The 17,026-nt window shown below is 40.1% G+C and overlaps 1 protein-coding gene across 4 annotated transcripts in view; it reads left to right on the top strand.

The window, feature by feature from the left end:
- The window catches only part of fbxo41 (F-box protein 41), an 87,579-nt gene that overhangs the window by 59,861 nt on the left and 10,692 nt on the right, over positions 1–17,026 (top strand). For all 4 annotated transcript variants that reach the window (XR_007038287.1, XR_007038286.1, XM_047365270.1 and 1 more), the window contains exons 5-8: positions 1,267–1,340; positions 8,694–9,073; positions 16,218–16,456; positions 16,554–16,669. Coding sequence is in view for 2 of the 4 variants with exons in the window: in XM_047365270.1 (XP_047221226.1) it covers positions 1,267–1,340; positions 8,694–9,073; positions 16,218–16,456; positions 16,554–16,669 (809 nt within the window). In the remaining 2 variants the exon portion in view is untranslated. The remainder of the gene's footprint in view (positions 1–1,266; positions 1,341–8,693; positions 9,074–16,217; positions 16,457–16,553; positions 16,670–17,026) is intronic.

Here is a 17,026-nt window from a genome sequence, read left to right as displayed (position 1 = left end):
ATTTTCATCATTACATTATGGAAAATAATGAACTTTATCACAATATGCTAATATTTTGAGAAGGACCTGTACATCCATCAGAATTTTGAGGCAGATTGTAGAGCTTTGACCCACCAATACAGATTTTAGCTGATTCTGATTTCTTTTTAAAACCATAACTAACAGACTTCAGAATATTTCTTCCTAGCCTTCCTGTCGCGAGATATCATTATTTATATTAGATGCAAATGCGACATCACACTGTGTGTGAGAGCAACAAGGTGTTACTATTTTAATTTAAAGACAAAAAACATTAGGGAATTGAGATTGGGCACTTTTTTGCTAGTAGTTTTGTAGTGATTAGCATGGTTAATAAGTGTGCATACAGTAAGACAGCCTTCATACTTCTCCAGGATTCTTGTAGGATATTAAAATCTCTTTATTTTTTTAGATCTTTGCTGCTTTTTCATTTGTTCCCTCTTTCAAAATAATCTCTGCTTTAATAATGTTTAGGTGCAGGCTATAGAGAGCAATGAAGTCCCATCCTGTTAAGCACTTTCCCTTTAGTGTTAGTAAATTTTGGATCACTGCTTTGCTAAAAAATGATGTATTTGCCCCTCAGAGTTTTCCAGATGATATTACATGTTGGTTCCGACACTACTGAACATTGGAAATTCATTGGAAATTCAGTTTTTACAAGATTCCCAACACCTCTGGCTGCAAGGAAGGTTATATGTGCTTGGTGTTCTACCCGTCTGCCCCCATCACTATTTTACAATTTTAAACAGGAACCTGGTCTTATCACTCCATAAAACCTGTTGCCACTGATTTTCATCCATGTTCTTGAGTAATTTAGACATACTACAACATTATTGTGACCCACTTCCCTTTATTAAAATGTTGTTTTTTATGTATTTATTATGATAAGTGACTTCATTTAACTCTTGATTGCATTCTTTTAGCTGTTAGAGATCATTTAGAAAAGTTCCCATAACTGTGAAATGTGCTTTCGTCAATATAAGCTATTCCCCTTTAAGTGGGAATTTGCTATGTCCTATACCAATTATATTTATATCTATAACAGCTGTGTTTAAGTATTTAATTATGAGGAGAAATATTATCATATTCATATATCATATAGTCATCATATTAAAAGGAGGATGAAAATAGGTAGAACTCTTTAAAGCGGCAGTTGTTCTCATCTCTCACAACAAAATTCAGATATGTAAATGGAAATTTTGTTTTCTGTTTGTTCTCACTTTTTCTTCACTTGTCATTTGTCTCCAGAGAAATTCCAGCCTCTCCGGGAGCACACGGGGAATGTACCAAGTGTCAGAGAGACGTTCCTCTCCCAGCACAGGGTAGGTCAGCGACTGTCACCTGGAATCTGAAATATGTTTCTTTCAAATAAACATCAAGACGAAAACGGAGAGTATTTTTTCTCGTATGTAAAAAGATGAATTATTCAAGCTTCCTTTCTTTCTTTATTTTTTTAAAAAGTGACAAGTGCACAACAATCAGCCTGGTTAGAACCTGTCATGTGACGGATTTAACCAATAGGCTGCTTTTCCCCAGTTGCCCCAGGCAGGGTATGATACAAAACTAAAAGAAACATCATACCAACAGATGAAGATTAACGTCAAAAAAACGCATAAACAGGACAGAAAATACATAAAACAAAATATTTCAAAAGTAGGCAGAGGTTAAAAGTGTTTGCAAATCTGATGTTCATTCATGTATTTTTTAAGATGAGCTTTAAAGTTGATGTAAGAAGAAGATTCCATTAAAGTATTACAAGTTTTGCTGTTATTACTTACCTTTCATCAAAGGCACACCTTTTCCACATATTTTGGCTCTGTGTTGTACTTCACAACTCCCTGTAGTGGTAGCCTGTGTCCCAACCGTGGAAATCGTGGAAGCAGATCCACACACCGGTTCGGAGCTACATCTATGATTTTGGGCGAGGAGATTTTTGAATGAATGTATTTCTTCTATATGGAGCACAACACCACTTCAAGTCCTATTTAAAAAAAAAAAGTACAGCACCAGTGCATGAAATGCATATTGCAGCTGGAGGGTTGCAACTTATATAGACCGCCCAAACTGCTAGGGTATGCTTGATATATTCTGCAGAATAGAGATTACTTGTGTAGCTGCAGCACAGCTCAAGTTGACAGCCTGAACTACCTCGCCGGTGTCGTCTCAGATATAAAAGAAGAACATTTATTCCTTTTGTATTCCAAATTTGAAACTTAATCAATTCTGCGATTACGTTTTTTTTCATAGTTTTTGTAAATATAAATAGTGACTGTTGTTTTCAGATTAGATCTATTTGTAAATGACCAAGTGGTAATGCAATAATAAACATGAGAGAGAAAATCATAAAAGGAAGATACATCCTAGCAACACAAACTGTTAAATATAGTTAAGATTTACCAGTGTTGACAACTTTTTAACAATAGTCAAAAATAACAGGATATAACAAGATGTTTCAATTCAGTTGCATTATTCCCCTCCTCACTGCTCATTGGAATACAGTCCAACGTTCTGCTGTTTATAAAACATCACACAGAGTTTTACTGTTGGTTTTTAACAATAGACAACGTTTTGGAAAGCCAATCCTTTTCCCATGGCTACAAATCACTACGTAGTCTGCATACAGTTAATTAGTTAATCAACATATTTAAAATTTCTTTCAATCTGTAGCTGATTAGGAAGCTTAGAAATGTCCATTTTCTATTAAATTCAAAGCGCCAATTCATAACACATGTTGTCTCAAGGCACTTCACAACAGTCAGGTACATACATTCCAATTAATACTAACAGTTGAACAGTGCAGTCGGAGTTAGCTTTTTATTCAAATTGGATAAAAAGTATTTCTGTCTAAGGAAACCCAGCAGATTGCATCCAGTCAGTGACTTGCAGCATTCACTCCTCCTGGATGAGCATGTAGAGACAGTGGACAGTCACTGGCGTTGACTTTGCAGCAATCCCTCATACTGAGCATGCATGTAGCGACAGTGGAGAGGAAAAACTCCCTTTTAACAGGAAGAAACTTCCAGCAGAACCAGGCTCAGTGTGAGCGGCCATCTGCCACGACCGACTGGGGGTTTGAGAGAACAGAGCAGAGACACAAAAAGAACACAGAAGCACTGATCCAGAAGTACTTTCTATGGGAAGGAAAAGTAAATGTTAATGGATGTAGCTCCTTTAGTCGTTTCACCTAGAAAGAAATAAAAGATAAACTCTGAGCCAGTTTTCAAGGTAAGAGTCTGAAAGAGAGCACATATAATTAGTTACAGTAAAAGCTCAGTCAATTTCCATGTCTAGGAGAGAGAAAGGGTTAAACAGCAAATAATGCAAAATTGGAGAGTAGTGTAAGAATGTAGTGAAGAGGGTGAAAGTGGTCGTTATGTCCTCCAGCAGCCTAAGCCTATAGCAGCATAACTACATAGATAGTTTCAGTTCAGATTATTTAGTTAAACGCCGCTTATTTACAACAATGTCGTCTCAAGGCACCTCACAAAGGGTCCCACTGATGGTCATTGTTATACTAAAAACCACAAGGATTGGGATACCTCTCTCTGTCAGAATGATTATAACCATTGGAAAAGAGAAGGGGTCATACAGGTAGCAGAAATGGAGGATGTGTTTGCACCTCAACCATAACTGAGCTGGTTTAGGCTAAACCTGACTCCCCCTTACTCCAACTAACAGGGAGGGAGGAAGGCTCCCTCTCTGATAACCTAAGCCACTCTAACTATAAGCTTTATCAAAAAGGAAAGTTTTAAGCCTAGCCTTAAAAGTAGGCAGGGTGTCTGCCTCATGGACCAAAACCGGGAGCTGGTTCCACAGGAGAGGAGCCTGATAACTAAAGGATCTGCCTCCCATTCTACTTCTAGAGACTCTAGGAACCACCAGTAAACCTGCAGTCTGAGAACGAAGTGCTCTGTTAGGAACGTATGGAACAATCAGATCTCTGATGTATGATGGAGCTAAATCATTAAGGGCTTTATATGTGAGGAGGAGAATTTTAAATTCTATTCTGGATTTAACAGGGAGCCAATGAAGGGAAGCTACAATAGGAGAAATATGATCTCTCTTTTTAATTTTCATCAGAACTCTTGCTGCAGCATTTTGAATCAGCTGAAGGCTTTTAACTGCATTTTGTGGACATCCTGATAGTAAAGAATTACAATAGTCCAGCCTTGAAGTAACAGATGCATGGACAGGTTTTTCAGCGTCACTCCTGGATAGGATATTTCTAATTTTGGCAATGTTCCGGAGTTGAAAGAAGGAAATCCTAGAAACCTGTTTAATATAGGATTTAAATGACATGTCCTGGTCAAAAATAACACCAAGGTTTTTTACTTTATTACTGGAGGTCAATTTAATGCCATCCAGGTTAAGTGATTGACTAAGCAGTTTCTTTTTTAAAGACTCCGGTCCAAAGACGACAACTTCTGTCTTGTCTGAATTTAGAAGCAAAAAATTTAAAGTCATCCAAGTTTTTATATCTTCAAAACATGCTTATAGTCTATCTAACTGGTTAGGCTCATCAGGATTTATGGATAAGTAAAGCTGAGTATCATCAGCGTAACAGTGAAAATCTATCCCATGCTGCCTGATAATTTGACCAATTGGAAGTATATATATAGTAAAGAGAATTGGCCCAAGTACTGAACCCTGTGGTACTCCACAATTAACCCTGGAGTTTAAAGATGATTTATCATTTACATGAACAAACTGGAATCTGTCAGACAGATAAAATTTAAACCAGCCTAGCGCTGTTCCCCTGATACCTACAGCATATTCCAGCCTTTTTAAGAGAATATTATGGTCGACTGTATCAAATGCAGCACTGAGATCTAACAGAACCAGTACAGACACAAGTCCATTATCTGAGGCCATAATAATATCATTAGTGACTTTCAGCAGAGCTGTTTCAGTGCTATGATGAGCTCAGAAACCTGACTGAAACTCTTCAAACAGATCATTGCTGTGTAAATGCTCACACATTTGATTAGCAACTATTTTCTCAAGAATATTAGATAAGAATGGAAGATTGGATATAGGTCTGTAATTTTTCAAGTCATCTCAATCAAGCGCAGGTTTCTTGGTTTAATTACAGCTACCTTAAAAGCCTGTGATACATATCCATTTAGTAAGGATAGTTAATGATGAGAAATAAGCTGTTCTAGCTTGGCGAAGTGTCTTTTTATACAACAGTAGGCTATTTTTCCAGAGTAAGTAGGAATCCTCTAGGTGTGTAGAGTGCCATTTTCTCTCCAATTTTCTAACATTGTGCTTTAAAGTACGCAGCTCTGAATTAAACCAAGGAGCTAGCCTCCTATGAACGATTACCTTATTTTTCAAGGGGGCTGCACCGTCCAATGAGCTGACTGAGCTCATTGGCTCATAGTGTTTCTTCATCATTGCGTGGTGCACGCAATGATGAAGAAACACTATGAACAAAAGAATCAATTTGTGAAGGGGCAGAAACAGAATTATTGCCCTCCATTGTGCTTTTCAGTGATAATGAGGAAATTAAAAGTGGAACAGATTCTTTGAAGGTTGTTACAGCATTGCCTGATAATGATCTACTATAATGAAATTTTCTTTCAGGTGTGGAGTACTCGGTTAAATTAAACTCAAAGGTTATTAGGCGACTGTGGCTCAGTAGGAAGAGTAGTCGTCTTGCAATCAGAAGGTTGTGGGTTCGATTCCAGCAGGTGAATGTGGCTCTAGTGTAAAGCGCTTTGAGCGGTCTGTATGACTGGAAAAGCACTATATAAGTTCAGTCCATTCATTAAGAAATGGTCAGACAGGACAGGGTTATGAGAGAATATTGTTATGTCTTTACACTCAATGCCATATGTCAGCACAAGGTCCAGAGAATGAAGACAAAGGTGAGTAGGTTTGTTAATGTTTTGAGCAAAGCCAATTGAGTCTAAGATAGCATTAAACGCTATATTTAGGCTATCACTTTCAGCGTCAACATGAATGTTAAAATCCCCCACTATAATAACTTTATCTGTATTTAACACTAAATCAGATAAAAGGTCTGAAAACTGATCTAAAAATTGAGAGTAAGGGCCTGGTGGACGGTACAAAACAACAAACAGAAGTGGTTTTAGTGCTTTGCAATTTGGATGAGGAAAACTAAGGATTAAATATTCAAAAGAGTTGTAGCTTTTGACTGGTCTGGGACTAATGTTGACAGCATCCCAACATGATTGTTCATAGCTCTAATAATGTATAAAGCTAAAAATAGCCAACTCCCAGAAAATATTCAAAAAGTATTTAAGAGAAGGTAAAGAGTTTATGGGTTGAAAGGTACATGTCATTATTTAGCACAGCTGATTAGATAAACGGTTTCTATATTTCTGTCAGTGGAGTGAAGCTTTGGAACTGCCTGAATGCGTAGCCTAAGCAATGTTCAAACATGAAACAGTTTAAAACACAATATAAAAATATGATTATAGTTGATTTTAATTCCAAATTTTAAATAAAATCAGGTATGTTTTTCATGATGAATAAGAAGTGATGGGACTAATGTCGCAGGAGACGGGATGGGTTAATACAAGTTTATTCTTCTGTCTACTCCTTTGAGCGTGTGAATATTGTTGTTACTATTTGCTGTTAGGTTCAATAAAATGAAATGAAATCAAATAGTAGTCAGAAATACATTCTCTCATTAATGTAGAATTAATATTGCAGATTTTTTAACCAATAAGCCAATGCTGTTATGTGATAAATTGTTTGGGAAGGCTTATAATATGATTTTGTGTTAGGTACATGATGTATTTTGTTGGAACAAGTTAAGTGTACTGTAGTTTAAGTGTCTCCTTCAGGAGCAGCACTGAGACGCAGGGTGGTTGTCTCTTTTTGAGGTGGGACTGAAATATTTGTCGATCTCTGGCACCAACTTCAGACACATGGCCGTGCCGTAGTACTCTGACTCACACAACTGTCATCCCCAGTTGGTAGTGAATGTTTTTTGTGTTGCGACGTCAGACCTTCCCTGTTGAATCACTGACAGCAGAACAGACACAGACACGTTGCGGCCAGAAGCAACTGTCTGAGCTTCCTGTCTTTGGTTAATAATAACTTCTCTCGAAGGATCAGTACATTCTTCAATCTTGCTGTTCTTAGGTATCATCTTGGAAAATGTGGAGCCGTTTCTGTCTTCACCGGTGCAAGCTTCACTTGCAACAAATAAGCCTGAGAGATGGAAGATATTTTAGCAATTGGTGCAGTTTATTGCAGGTTATGCATGACTTTGCTTGTGATCAATATAAAATAGGACAATACGTCTCATTTACTGATTCAGTTATTTTACATTTATTCTTTGCGTCCAACTTGTGTTTGGTCTTCACACCCAAAATCATTAATTAGACTGTTTAAACATAAAATTGTCCTGATGGCACATTTAACCTTTAAGTGGTCTTGCTTTTGTGCTCTACGTACTATAACCATTATTATCAATTATTCTCTTGAAGGGTTTATCCTTGGTTTTTATGCAGTCTAAAAACATTGCATTTCAAATATAATGTGAAACTAACAAGTATAGGTAAAACTAAAATCATTATTTTCTCTTAGTGCCTTGAGATTACATTTGTTGTGAATTCAGGGTAAATAAATAAACTGAATCACAAATTTATTATTCAATCATCTAAATGGTAAAAATCCCAATTACTGAAATTGAGTTTTAGATTAATTTATTTGTGAATAATGTGCTTTATCTTTAATTTGTCAGATCAAAACTTTAGATTTAGTTCACATCATTGATTTACTGACATCACCTGCAAAGTAAAGCACACTCATATAAAAACAGAAAAGGTCCATTTCACTACTTTTTGGCCTCTAAAGCATCCTCATTGACAATTTTAAACTGGTCCTGTGGTTGTTAAACTGGGACTTTTTATATTTGCAAACAAAGTATAGATATCTAACAGTGCTTTAATCAATATGTATTTCATGTAGGAAAATGCCATCCAGATTAGGCTAGTCTAAGGATTATAAAGTTTGAAACAGAGCTGACCTGTGTTGGTCTAGGTGTTTAAAAACCAGTGAAATAACCCTTTACCACCCTGGCAAACACAAGCTAACTTCAAGATTGTGTTGTTCTATGATTTGTGAAACTTACAGATAATTAAACCAAACTAGGTAAATAATTTGTCCTCAAATGTCCAGAATGTTATTAAACCACTTTGAAAAACCTAAAGATTTGTGCCTGAAAAATTAGTAGGATCCATGTTCATCTCTACAGGATTCATGCATACTTCCTGCCTTGGTGGAGTTTCTGTTCATCGCCAAGCAACCGTATGGTGATGGTGACTGTCCAGGAAACTGTTTTTCACTTAACCCCTTTTAAAAGCACAATCTGCCACTTTTACACGGACCTTTCTGTGCAAAGCAGTGAGATTTACATGTTCTGGATGATAAAAGAAATGCATTTTTCATGGCTTTAACGTACAGATAGATTTCAGAGAAGTATTTATTCTTACTGGTTTTTTTCTGCAAGTGCATACATTTTTTAAATGTTTCTGTAACTGTTCATCATGATGACAATAGTTTCAGTCAAGCCTATTTTTGTTATTTATTAAGACAAAAGTGAATTCTGAGATGGAGATGCTATATACATGTTTGGCAGTCAAATGAAATAAGAAAATCCTCATGGTAACCGTTACATACCCTGTTTTTGTCTGCAGAGCATCAGGAAGGATAAAGTCTGTCTCCCAGGGTTCTGGAGGTTACGATAGTGACAGTGTCGAGATGCATCCAGTGGAGGATTGTCCCGAGGCGCAGTACTATCACATGCAGTGCCGGATGGGTGAGGGTGGCTATGAGCGCTCGCCGGGATGCGGATCTAGAAACTGGGGTCTTCGCAAACAGGCCATTCAGAACTGGCAGCGCCGACCATACAGGAACAGCACTGAAGGCGAGGAGGGGGATGTGTCAGACGTAGGTTCCCGGACTACAGAGTCCGAAATGGAGATGTGGGAGCAAGAGAGGAGAGCTGTGGCTGAAGTTCAGCAGTCTGCAGTACCCTATCCTCATCACAGCAGGGCAGCATATCGCCCGAACACAGGTAACTGCTGTCTGCAAAATACACTGGCTGGGCAACAACAAAAGTTGCCACCAAAAAGGTCACACTCAAATATTTAGTTGGACCGCCTTTAGCTTTGATTACAGCACGCATTCGCTGTGGCATTGTTTCGGTAAGCTTCTGCAATATCACAAGATTTATTTCCACCCAGTGTTGCATTAATGTTTCACCAAGATCTTGCAGTGATGATGGTAGAGTCTGACTGCTGTGCAACGCCTTCTCCAGCACATCTCAAAGATTATCAATGGGGTTAAGGTCTGGACTCTGTGGTGGCCAATCCATGTGTGAGAATGATGTCTCATGCTCCCTGAACCACACTTTCACAATTTGAGCCCGATGAATCCTGGCATTGTCATCTTGGAATATGCCCGTGCCATAAGGGAAGAAAAAATCCATTGATGGAATAGTCTGGTCATTCAGTATATCCAGGTTGTCAGCTGACTTCATTCTTTGAACACATACTGTTGCTGAACCCTGACCTGACCAACTGCAGCAACCCCAGATCATAGCACTGTCCCCACAGACTTGTATAGTAGGCACTAGGCATAATGGGTGCATCACTTCACCTGCCTCTCTTCTTACCCTGATGCACTCATCACTCTGGAACAGGGTAAATCTCGACTCCTCAGACCATATGACCATCTTCCATTGCTCCAGAGTCCAATCTTTATGCTCCCTAGCAAATTGAAGCCTTTTTTTCCAGTTAGCCTCACTGATTAGGGGTTTTGTTATGGCTACACAGCTGTTCAGTCCCAATCCCTTGAGTGCCCTTCGCATTGTGCGTGTGGAAATACTCTTACTTTCACTATTAAACAAACCTCTACTGTTATTTTTCTTCGATTTGATTTCATCAAACGTTTAAGTGATCGCCGATCACGATCATTCAGGATTTTTTTCCACCCACATTTCTTCCTCAAACACGATGGGTCCCCACTATCCTTCCAGTTTTTAATAATGCGTTGGACAGTTCTTAACCAAATTTTGGTAGTTTCTGCAATCTCCTTAGATGTTTTCTCCGCTTGATGCATGCCAATGATTTGACCCTTCTGAAACAGACTGACAACTTTTCCACGACCATGGGATGCGTCTTTCGACATGGTTGTTTAAGAAATGAGTAGCAACTCATTGCACCAGTTGGGGTTAAATAACTCGTTGCCAGCTGAAACATAATTGTCCATGCAGTAATTATCCAATGGGAGGCCCTTTTTTTTGGCCAGTCAGTGTAGTTGCAAGTAGTAGAGCAGATTGTTTCATATGATTCACAGAATAAAAAGCTAAAACAAGTTTTGTGTTCCGACTTCAAAGCTAAATGGATTGCTGTTTAAACAGCAGTGGCTGTGCTGTATTGGCCAGCGACTGTGTTTCAGCCTTAATCCTATGACCAGCATAGGATGAACTACTGTTTTAACAATTATCATACAAAAAGTGAGTTTATACTGTATTTAAGAACTTCTTAAGTAAAATAAAGACATTATAGGCCAGATATACAGTCACAGTATGGCTAAACTAATGTCAAAGGAGGAAAAACATGACAGTGGAAGTACAGTTTGTAGGTTTGTAACTAAAAACTGAATCCTCAAACAGATCGATTTTTAACAGAAACAAGTAGAACCTTTACACCTAAAGTTGACAACACAGTACCATATACAGATATTCACATCTCGTTAATTGTTTTACGTTTTGTTACAAATTCAAAAGCAGCATATTTTTCCACCATTTTATGTGACAAAGTAGTGCATTGTTGTGAAGTGCATGGAAAATTATTAAAACATTATTTTTCTTAACAAATAATATTCTAAAAAGCAGGATTTACATTTTCTTCAGCCTCCATGAGTGTTTTTTGGGCCCTTACGTTTTGGACCCTTTTAGGGTGTGCCTCTGCCAGCTTTGCACATCTAGAGATTATCCTTTTTTGCAAAATAACTTGATCTCAGTCAGATTGGCCGGAAAGCAACATCTATTTTCCAGTCTGAACAGATTCTCAATTGGATTTAGGTTGGGACTTTGACTGGGTCATTCTAACTTATGAATATGCTTTGATCTAAATCATTCTACTGTAGCTCCGGCTGTATGTTTTAAGTCACTAAACGGTAAACAGACTGAACTTTCAGAGCACCTTTCTAGTCATACCGACCACTCAAAAGACTAGAACCACATTCAACGAACCGCAGAAAAGGGAGCTAGAGTCAAATTCACAACTTTAAGATTGCAAGATGACTACTATTCCCTTTGAACCACTGTCACCCTATTTTCCTGCTGAAGGATAACATGACCTCTTATGGCTTTCTTTCAACAATGGCTTTCTTCTTCCACTGTCCCTAAAGACCGGATTTGTGGAGGACACAAATGATAGATTTTGTTTTGACGCCTCCCGCCTGAGCAGTGGATCTCTACAGCAATTCATAGGTTACCAGCTCTTACAGTTCCTGCGTTCCTATTAAGCTCTGTGTTGAGCCATACTAGATAGCCAGCCGTTGCTGCACAGCTCAGCTGCACAACAGATTGTGCATTTTTCTGTTAGCATCATACCCATGCCAACATCCTTACAAACGCTGCTGTTGCACTGTGCGTTTCCCATCTGCTGTGGACCTATCCGGTGAACTGCGGCAGTCTAGAACTGAAAGAAACTGGGCCATGGCTCAGTAACAAATTCACATGTACAAATTTGGCCTCCTTATTAGCTGACAGGTTTTTTTTATGTCTCATGTTACATGTTACTGGGTCCCCTCTGCTCTGACGTAGTTCTCCTTGTTAGGAGAGTCTCTGCCAGAGTTGTTTGTGTGGTATGTATCTACAAGCACACAGGCTTGTTTTTTTAGTTCGTTTGGCAGTCCTGAGTGTAGGAGGTGTGTGTGTGTGAGAGAGAGAAAGAGCTAAATAGTATGCATCAGTTTACAGACCTGATGGTTTCTAACAGATGCCTTTCAAGGCCAAAGATGAAGTGAGTCATGGAGGAGCAATTCTGCTGGGAGGAATAGGGCAGGCAGGGATTGGACACACTGTAACAACAGCAATACATGGGATGAAAAGAGGCACAAAATAAAGAAAACTAATAATGTAATCTTGTTCTGTGGCTTGTTTGTTAGATACTAGCGCCACCATGTGACAAAATGTAAGCTTTTAGCACATGATTCTTATCATAGTGATGACAAAACACTGATATATGAGACTCATTTATTAAAAAAGAAACAAATGTACCAGAATGAAAACAAGGAAAAAACTAAAAATATGCTTTGAAACTGTTCATTATTCAAAATATACAGCTGTAAAACATGCAGAGGCCGTGTGAAAGGCTCTTTCTTGTACTATAAAGGAATAGCTCAGATTTGTATAATACATTTGCTTCATGGTAGTACAATCAGCCCCTTACCTGCAGTATATAGATGCCTGAACATCCTCAGTTAGGAGAAACCAAAATAAACTTTCTTTGGAGATTCAAGCAAATGACTAGTCTCACTAGGATCATCTTAAAGCTAAATTAATTGGTTATTTAAATAGTTATTCAGCATGGGCCAGTTTACAATTCAGTGTGACAATTGAACTTTAAATGATAAGTTGGTCCGTTGGTAAAAGCATTTCATGCAAAAGATACTTTGTACACAGTACATGTTACTCGATTCTGGGCCGTCCTAGCTTTCAAGTTTGTTTTTTAGCAATTCAAGCAAGCTCCTCCAATAGAGGAATAGATTTTCTTACATCACTGTTTAACAAAGTCCCTGTAAAATAATCAGAATCTCAAAACTTTGATCCCAGAGGGAAATTTGTGTGTGGTAGCTGTACCCATTTAAAGAACATAAAGGGGAATAGAATATAAAAATCCTAATAAAGCTAGTTAAACCTAGCAATCAGAATCAGAATCAGCTTTATTGCCAAGTTCGTACATACAAACAAGGAATTTGACTCCGGTACACTTTGCTCTTTGGTTTTGTTTTTGCATTACAGAATATACATATATACAATATACAAATATACACATATATAATAAAAAGGTGCATTTGCAACATCTGTATGCTGTTGTTTTGTACTCTATTGAATGTTCAACAGAGAAACAGCCTGGGGGAAGAAACTGTCTCTGTGGCTGCTGGATTTAGCAGGCAGTGCTCTGTAGTGGCGGCCTGAAGGTAAAACTCTAAACAGTTTATGTGCAGGGTGTGTGGGGTCTGCAGAGATTTTAGCAGCTCTTTTCTTGACCCTAGACCTATATTAGTCCTGGATGGAGGGAAGGTCAGCTCTGATTATTCTCTCTGCATTCCTGATTATGCGCTGCAGTCTGGACCTGTCCTGTTTTGTGGATGAGCCAAACCACACTGAGATGGATGAAGACAGGACAGACTGAATGATGGCAGTGTAGAAGATGACCAGCAGCTCCTGTGGAAGGTTGAACTTCTTGAGTTGCCTCAGGAAGTACAGTCTCTGCTGGGGCTTCTTTCGAACAGTGTCTATGTGTGAAGACCATCTCAGGTCCTCAGAGATGGTGGTTCCTAAGAACCTGAAGTGGTCCACGGCCGATACAGTGTTGTTGAGGATGGTGAGGGGGGTGTATGGGGGTGGTGTTCTCCGAAAGCCCACCACCATTTTCACAGTCTTGAGTGGGTTCAGTTCAAGGTAGTTCTGTCCGCACCAGTGTACCAGCCGATCCACCTCCTGTCTGTATACAGACTCATCACCGTCCTGGATCAGTCCAATGACAGTGGTGTCGTCTGCAAACTTCAGGAGTTTCACGGACGAGTCCGATGAGGTGCAGTCATTTGTGTACATGGAAAAGAGGAGTGGGGATAGAACACACCCCTGTGGGGCACCAGTACTTATTGATCTGGATCGGGAGAAGATGCTCCCCAGTCTCACCTGCTGCTGTCAGTCTGTCAGGAAGCTGTTGATCCACTGACAGGTGGAGGCTGGGACGTTGAGCTGGGTGAGCTTCTGGTGGAGGATGTCTGGTATGATGGTGTTGAAGGCCGAGCTGAAGTCTACAAACAGGATCCTGGCGTACGTCCCTGGGTGGTCAAGGTGTTGCAGGATGAAGTGTAGACCTAAGTTAACAGCATCATCTGCCGACCTGTTTGCTCGGTAAGCAAACTGCAGGGGGTCCAGCAGGGGGCCTGTGATGTCTTTCAGGTGCTTCAACACCAGCCGCTCAAAGGATTTCATGACCACAGACGTCAGGGCTACAGGCCTGTAGTCATTTAATCCTAGGATGGTGGGTTTCTTGGGCACCGGGATGATGGTGGATAGTTTGAGGCAGGAGGGGACCTCACATTTCTCCAGTGACTTGTTGAAGATCCGGGTGAAGATCGGAGCGAGTTGATTTGCACAGGCTTTCAGGCATGATGGGGAGACGTTATCAGGTCCTCCAGCTTTCTTTGTTTTCATGCGCTGAAAGAGCCTGTTTACATCTTCCTCGGAGATCTTTAGTGCAGGCGGAGGATCTGAAGGTAGGGGGTTGGTAGCTTTATGGGAGGAATTTGTTCCTGAATGAGATGTGGAGGAGATGTTTTGAGGTCTGAATGGCTTCTTGTCATGTCTGCAGTAGAAGCCATCCAGACGGTTGGCCAGGCGAGGATTCTGTTCAGGAAGGGTGGGGGGGCTCCTGTAGGCAGTCAGGTTTCTCAGACCAGTCCATACAGCTGAAGCGTCACCATAAGAAAGGCTGTTCTTAAGCTTCTCACTGTAGCTTCTCTTGGCTGCTTTGATCTCTTTTGTTAGTTTGTTCCTGGCCTGCCTGTACCGCACCCAATCTCCACTGCTGTGAGCTTCTTCCTTTTCCCTGTGCAGATTCCTGAGGTGTGGAGTAAACCATGGCTTGTTGTTCCCAAAGGTGCAGAAGGTCTTGGTCTGCACACACATGTCCTCACAGAAACTGATGTCTGATGTCACCACATCAGTTAGTTGGTTTAGGTCAGTGGCTGAAGTTTCAAAAACAGTCCAGTCTGTGCATTCAAAGCAGGCCTGTAGCATCTGCTTTGATTCCTCAGTCCACTTCTTAACAGTGGGTTTGGAAGCTTAGTCTCTGTCTGTAGGTTGGGATGAGAAGGATTTGACAATGATCCGAAAAACCCAGAGCAACCCTGGTAACAGCATGATATGAGTCCTTTAAAGTTGTGTAACAATGGTCCAGTGTGTTTTTATCTCTGGTGGGACACTTAATATGCTGTCTGTATTTGGGGAGTTCATGGGAGAGGTTTGCTCTGTTAAAATCTCCCAGTAAAAGGAGGAAAACTCTCTCGGTGAATAAAACGGTTTACAGTTTATGGAAAATGCCTCCAGATCCGGGCTACATGTTTTTCGCAGCACTTTTACGTCTCTGCACCAACCTTCATTTATATAAAAGCAGTTTCCGCCTCCTCGCCTCTTCCCCGATAGCTCCGCGCTGCGATCTGCTCTGAACAGCTGGAAGTCCAGCATCAGCAGTGCACGGTCCGGGATGTTTTCACTCAGCCATGTCTCGGTAAAGCAGAGAACCGCTGATCCGCGGAGGTCTGAGTTTTTACCGGTGAGAAGAAGCAGCTCGTCCATCTTGTTGTTTAGAGAGCGGACATTTGCCAGGTGGATTGAAGGCAGTGGTGTGCGAAGTCCTCTTTTGCAGAGCTTTACCAGCACGCCAGCACCAGCAATAAAATGTAATATCCGTAAAAAAGCTGAATAAAATAAAAAAAATATGTAACAATGTTAAAAATGAGTAAACATGGGCGCAGCACGTGGCTTAGCTATAGAGCGTGCGACCCATACTCATGCTTCAGTCCTCGATGGAGCTGTCCTGGGTTCCAGTCCCAACCCTGGCAACCTGTGCTTTATGTCTCTCCCCACCCCACTTACTGTCTGTTTACTTTCAGAAAATAATAAAAATAAAGCCACTAGTAGTGCAAGTAAAAGTAAGTAATCATAGACATGTGTACTCTTATGTAAATATGTAAATCTGTACAATCTGTATTTACAGGAGAGATGTACACTATATACAGAACCACATAAATAATCTATTCACAATGAACATTACTGGTAACAAGCTCTGTCTTCAAGGTGAATTAACATAGCTTTAGTTTAAAATGGCAGTAATGTGACAAATGTGATATCAAAAGGTATGAAAAGTTGTTCACCATTAAAGGTCTAAAAGATTGTGTTGTTGCTACAGGTCGCACTGAAGTGGTCTACAGCAAACCATACCGCCATGAAAAGAGTCCATCAAAAACCAACGAGGTGATCAGTCCGGAGATCCTGAAGATGCGCGCAGCCCTCTTCTGCATCTTCACATACCTGGACACTAAAACCCTGCTGAGAGCCGCCGAGGTCTGCCGCAACTGGAGGTTTGTGGCCCGCCACCCGGCAGTGTGGACCAGAGTGCTGCTGGAAAATGCTCGCATTTCTTCCAAGGTGCATTGTCAATGTTCAGTCATTGTGCTTTATTCTGTAATTTAAGTAAAGTCTTACGGAACAGTGAGTGTAATTATTGTAAAAACATGTTTTCTAGTTTCTGACTACATTGTCTCAGTGGTGCACTCAGACGCACTCCCTCATTCTGCAAAACCTTAAACCAAGGCAGCGCGGCAAGAAGGAATCCAAGGAGGACTACCTCAAAACTACACGGTGAGACACAGACATATTCGATGTTTTGGCAAATTACAGCTTTAGTACCTCTGAGGTATTTATTCCTGCACTGTGTGTTGCCTTGACTTGATTAACCCCATTGTTTGCCAAACTGTTGGACTGATCGGCGTACTGAGTGATTTCCTGAACAGTGACTGATCAGAAGAAAGCCAGCAGAGAGAACACGGGTGATGAATGCTGACGTTTCTGTGCAGTTTCATTATCCCCAGTATGTGGAATATCAGTTTTTATTTGGACGAAGAAAACAAGCAACAAGGTCTGATTCAAGTGGAGTGTTGTTTGTATGAAGGACACACATTTCATTGCATAAGGTGCTCTTAAATGCCATGCTCTGAA

The sequence above is a fragment of the Girardinichthys multiradiatus genome, chromosome 5, assembly GCF_021462225.1.
Source record: "Girardinichthys multiradiatus isolate DD_20200921_A chromosome 5, DD_fGirMul_XY1, whole genome shotgun sequence".
Classification (NCBI taxonomy): Eukaryota; Metazoa; Chordata; class Actinopteri; order Cyprinodontiformes; family Goodeidae; genus Girardinichthys; species Girardinichthys multiradiatus.
This window is presented reverse-complemented; position numbering and strand designations above follow the sequence as displayed.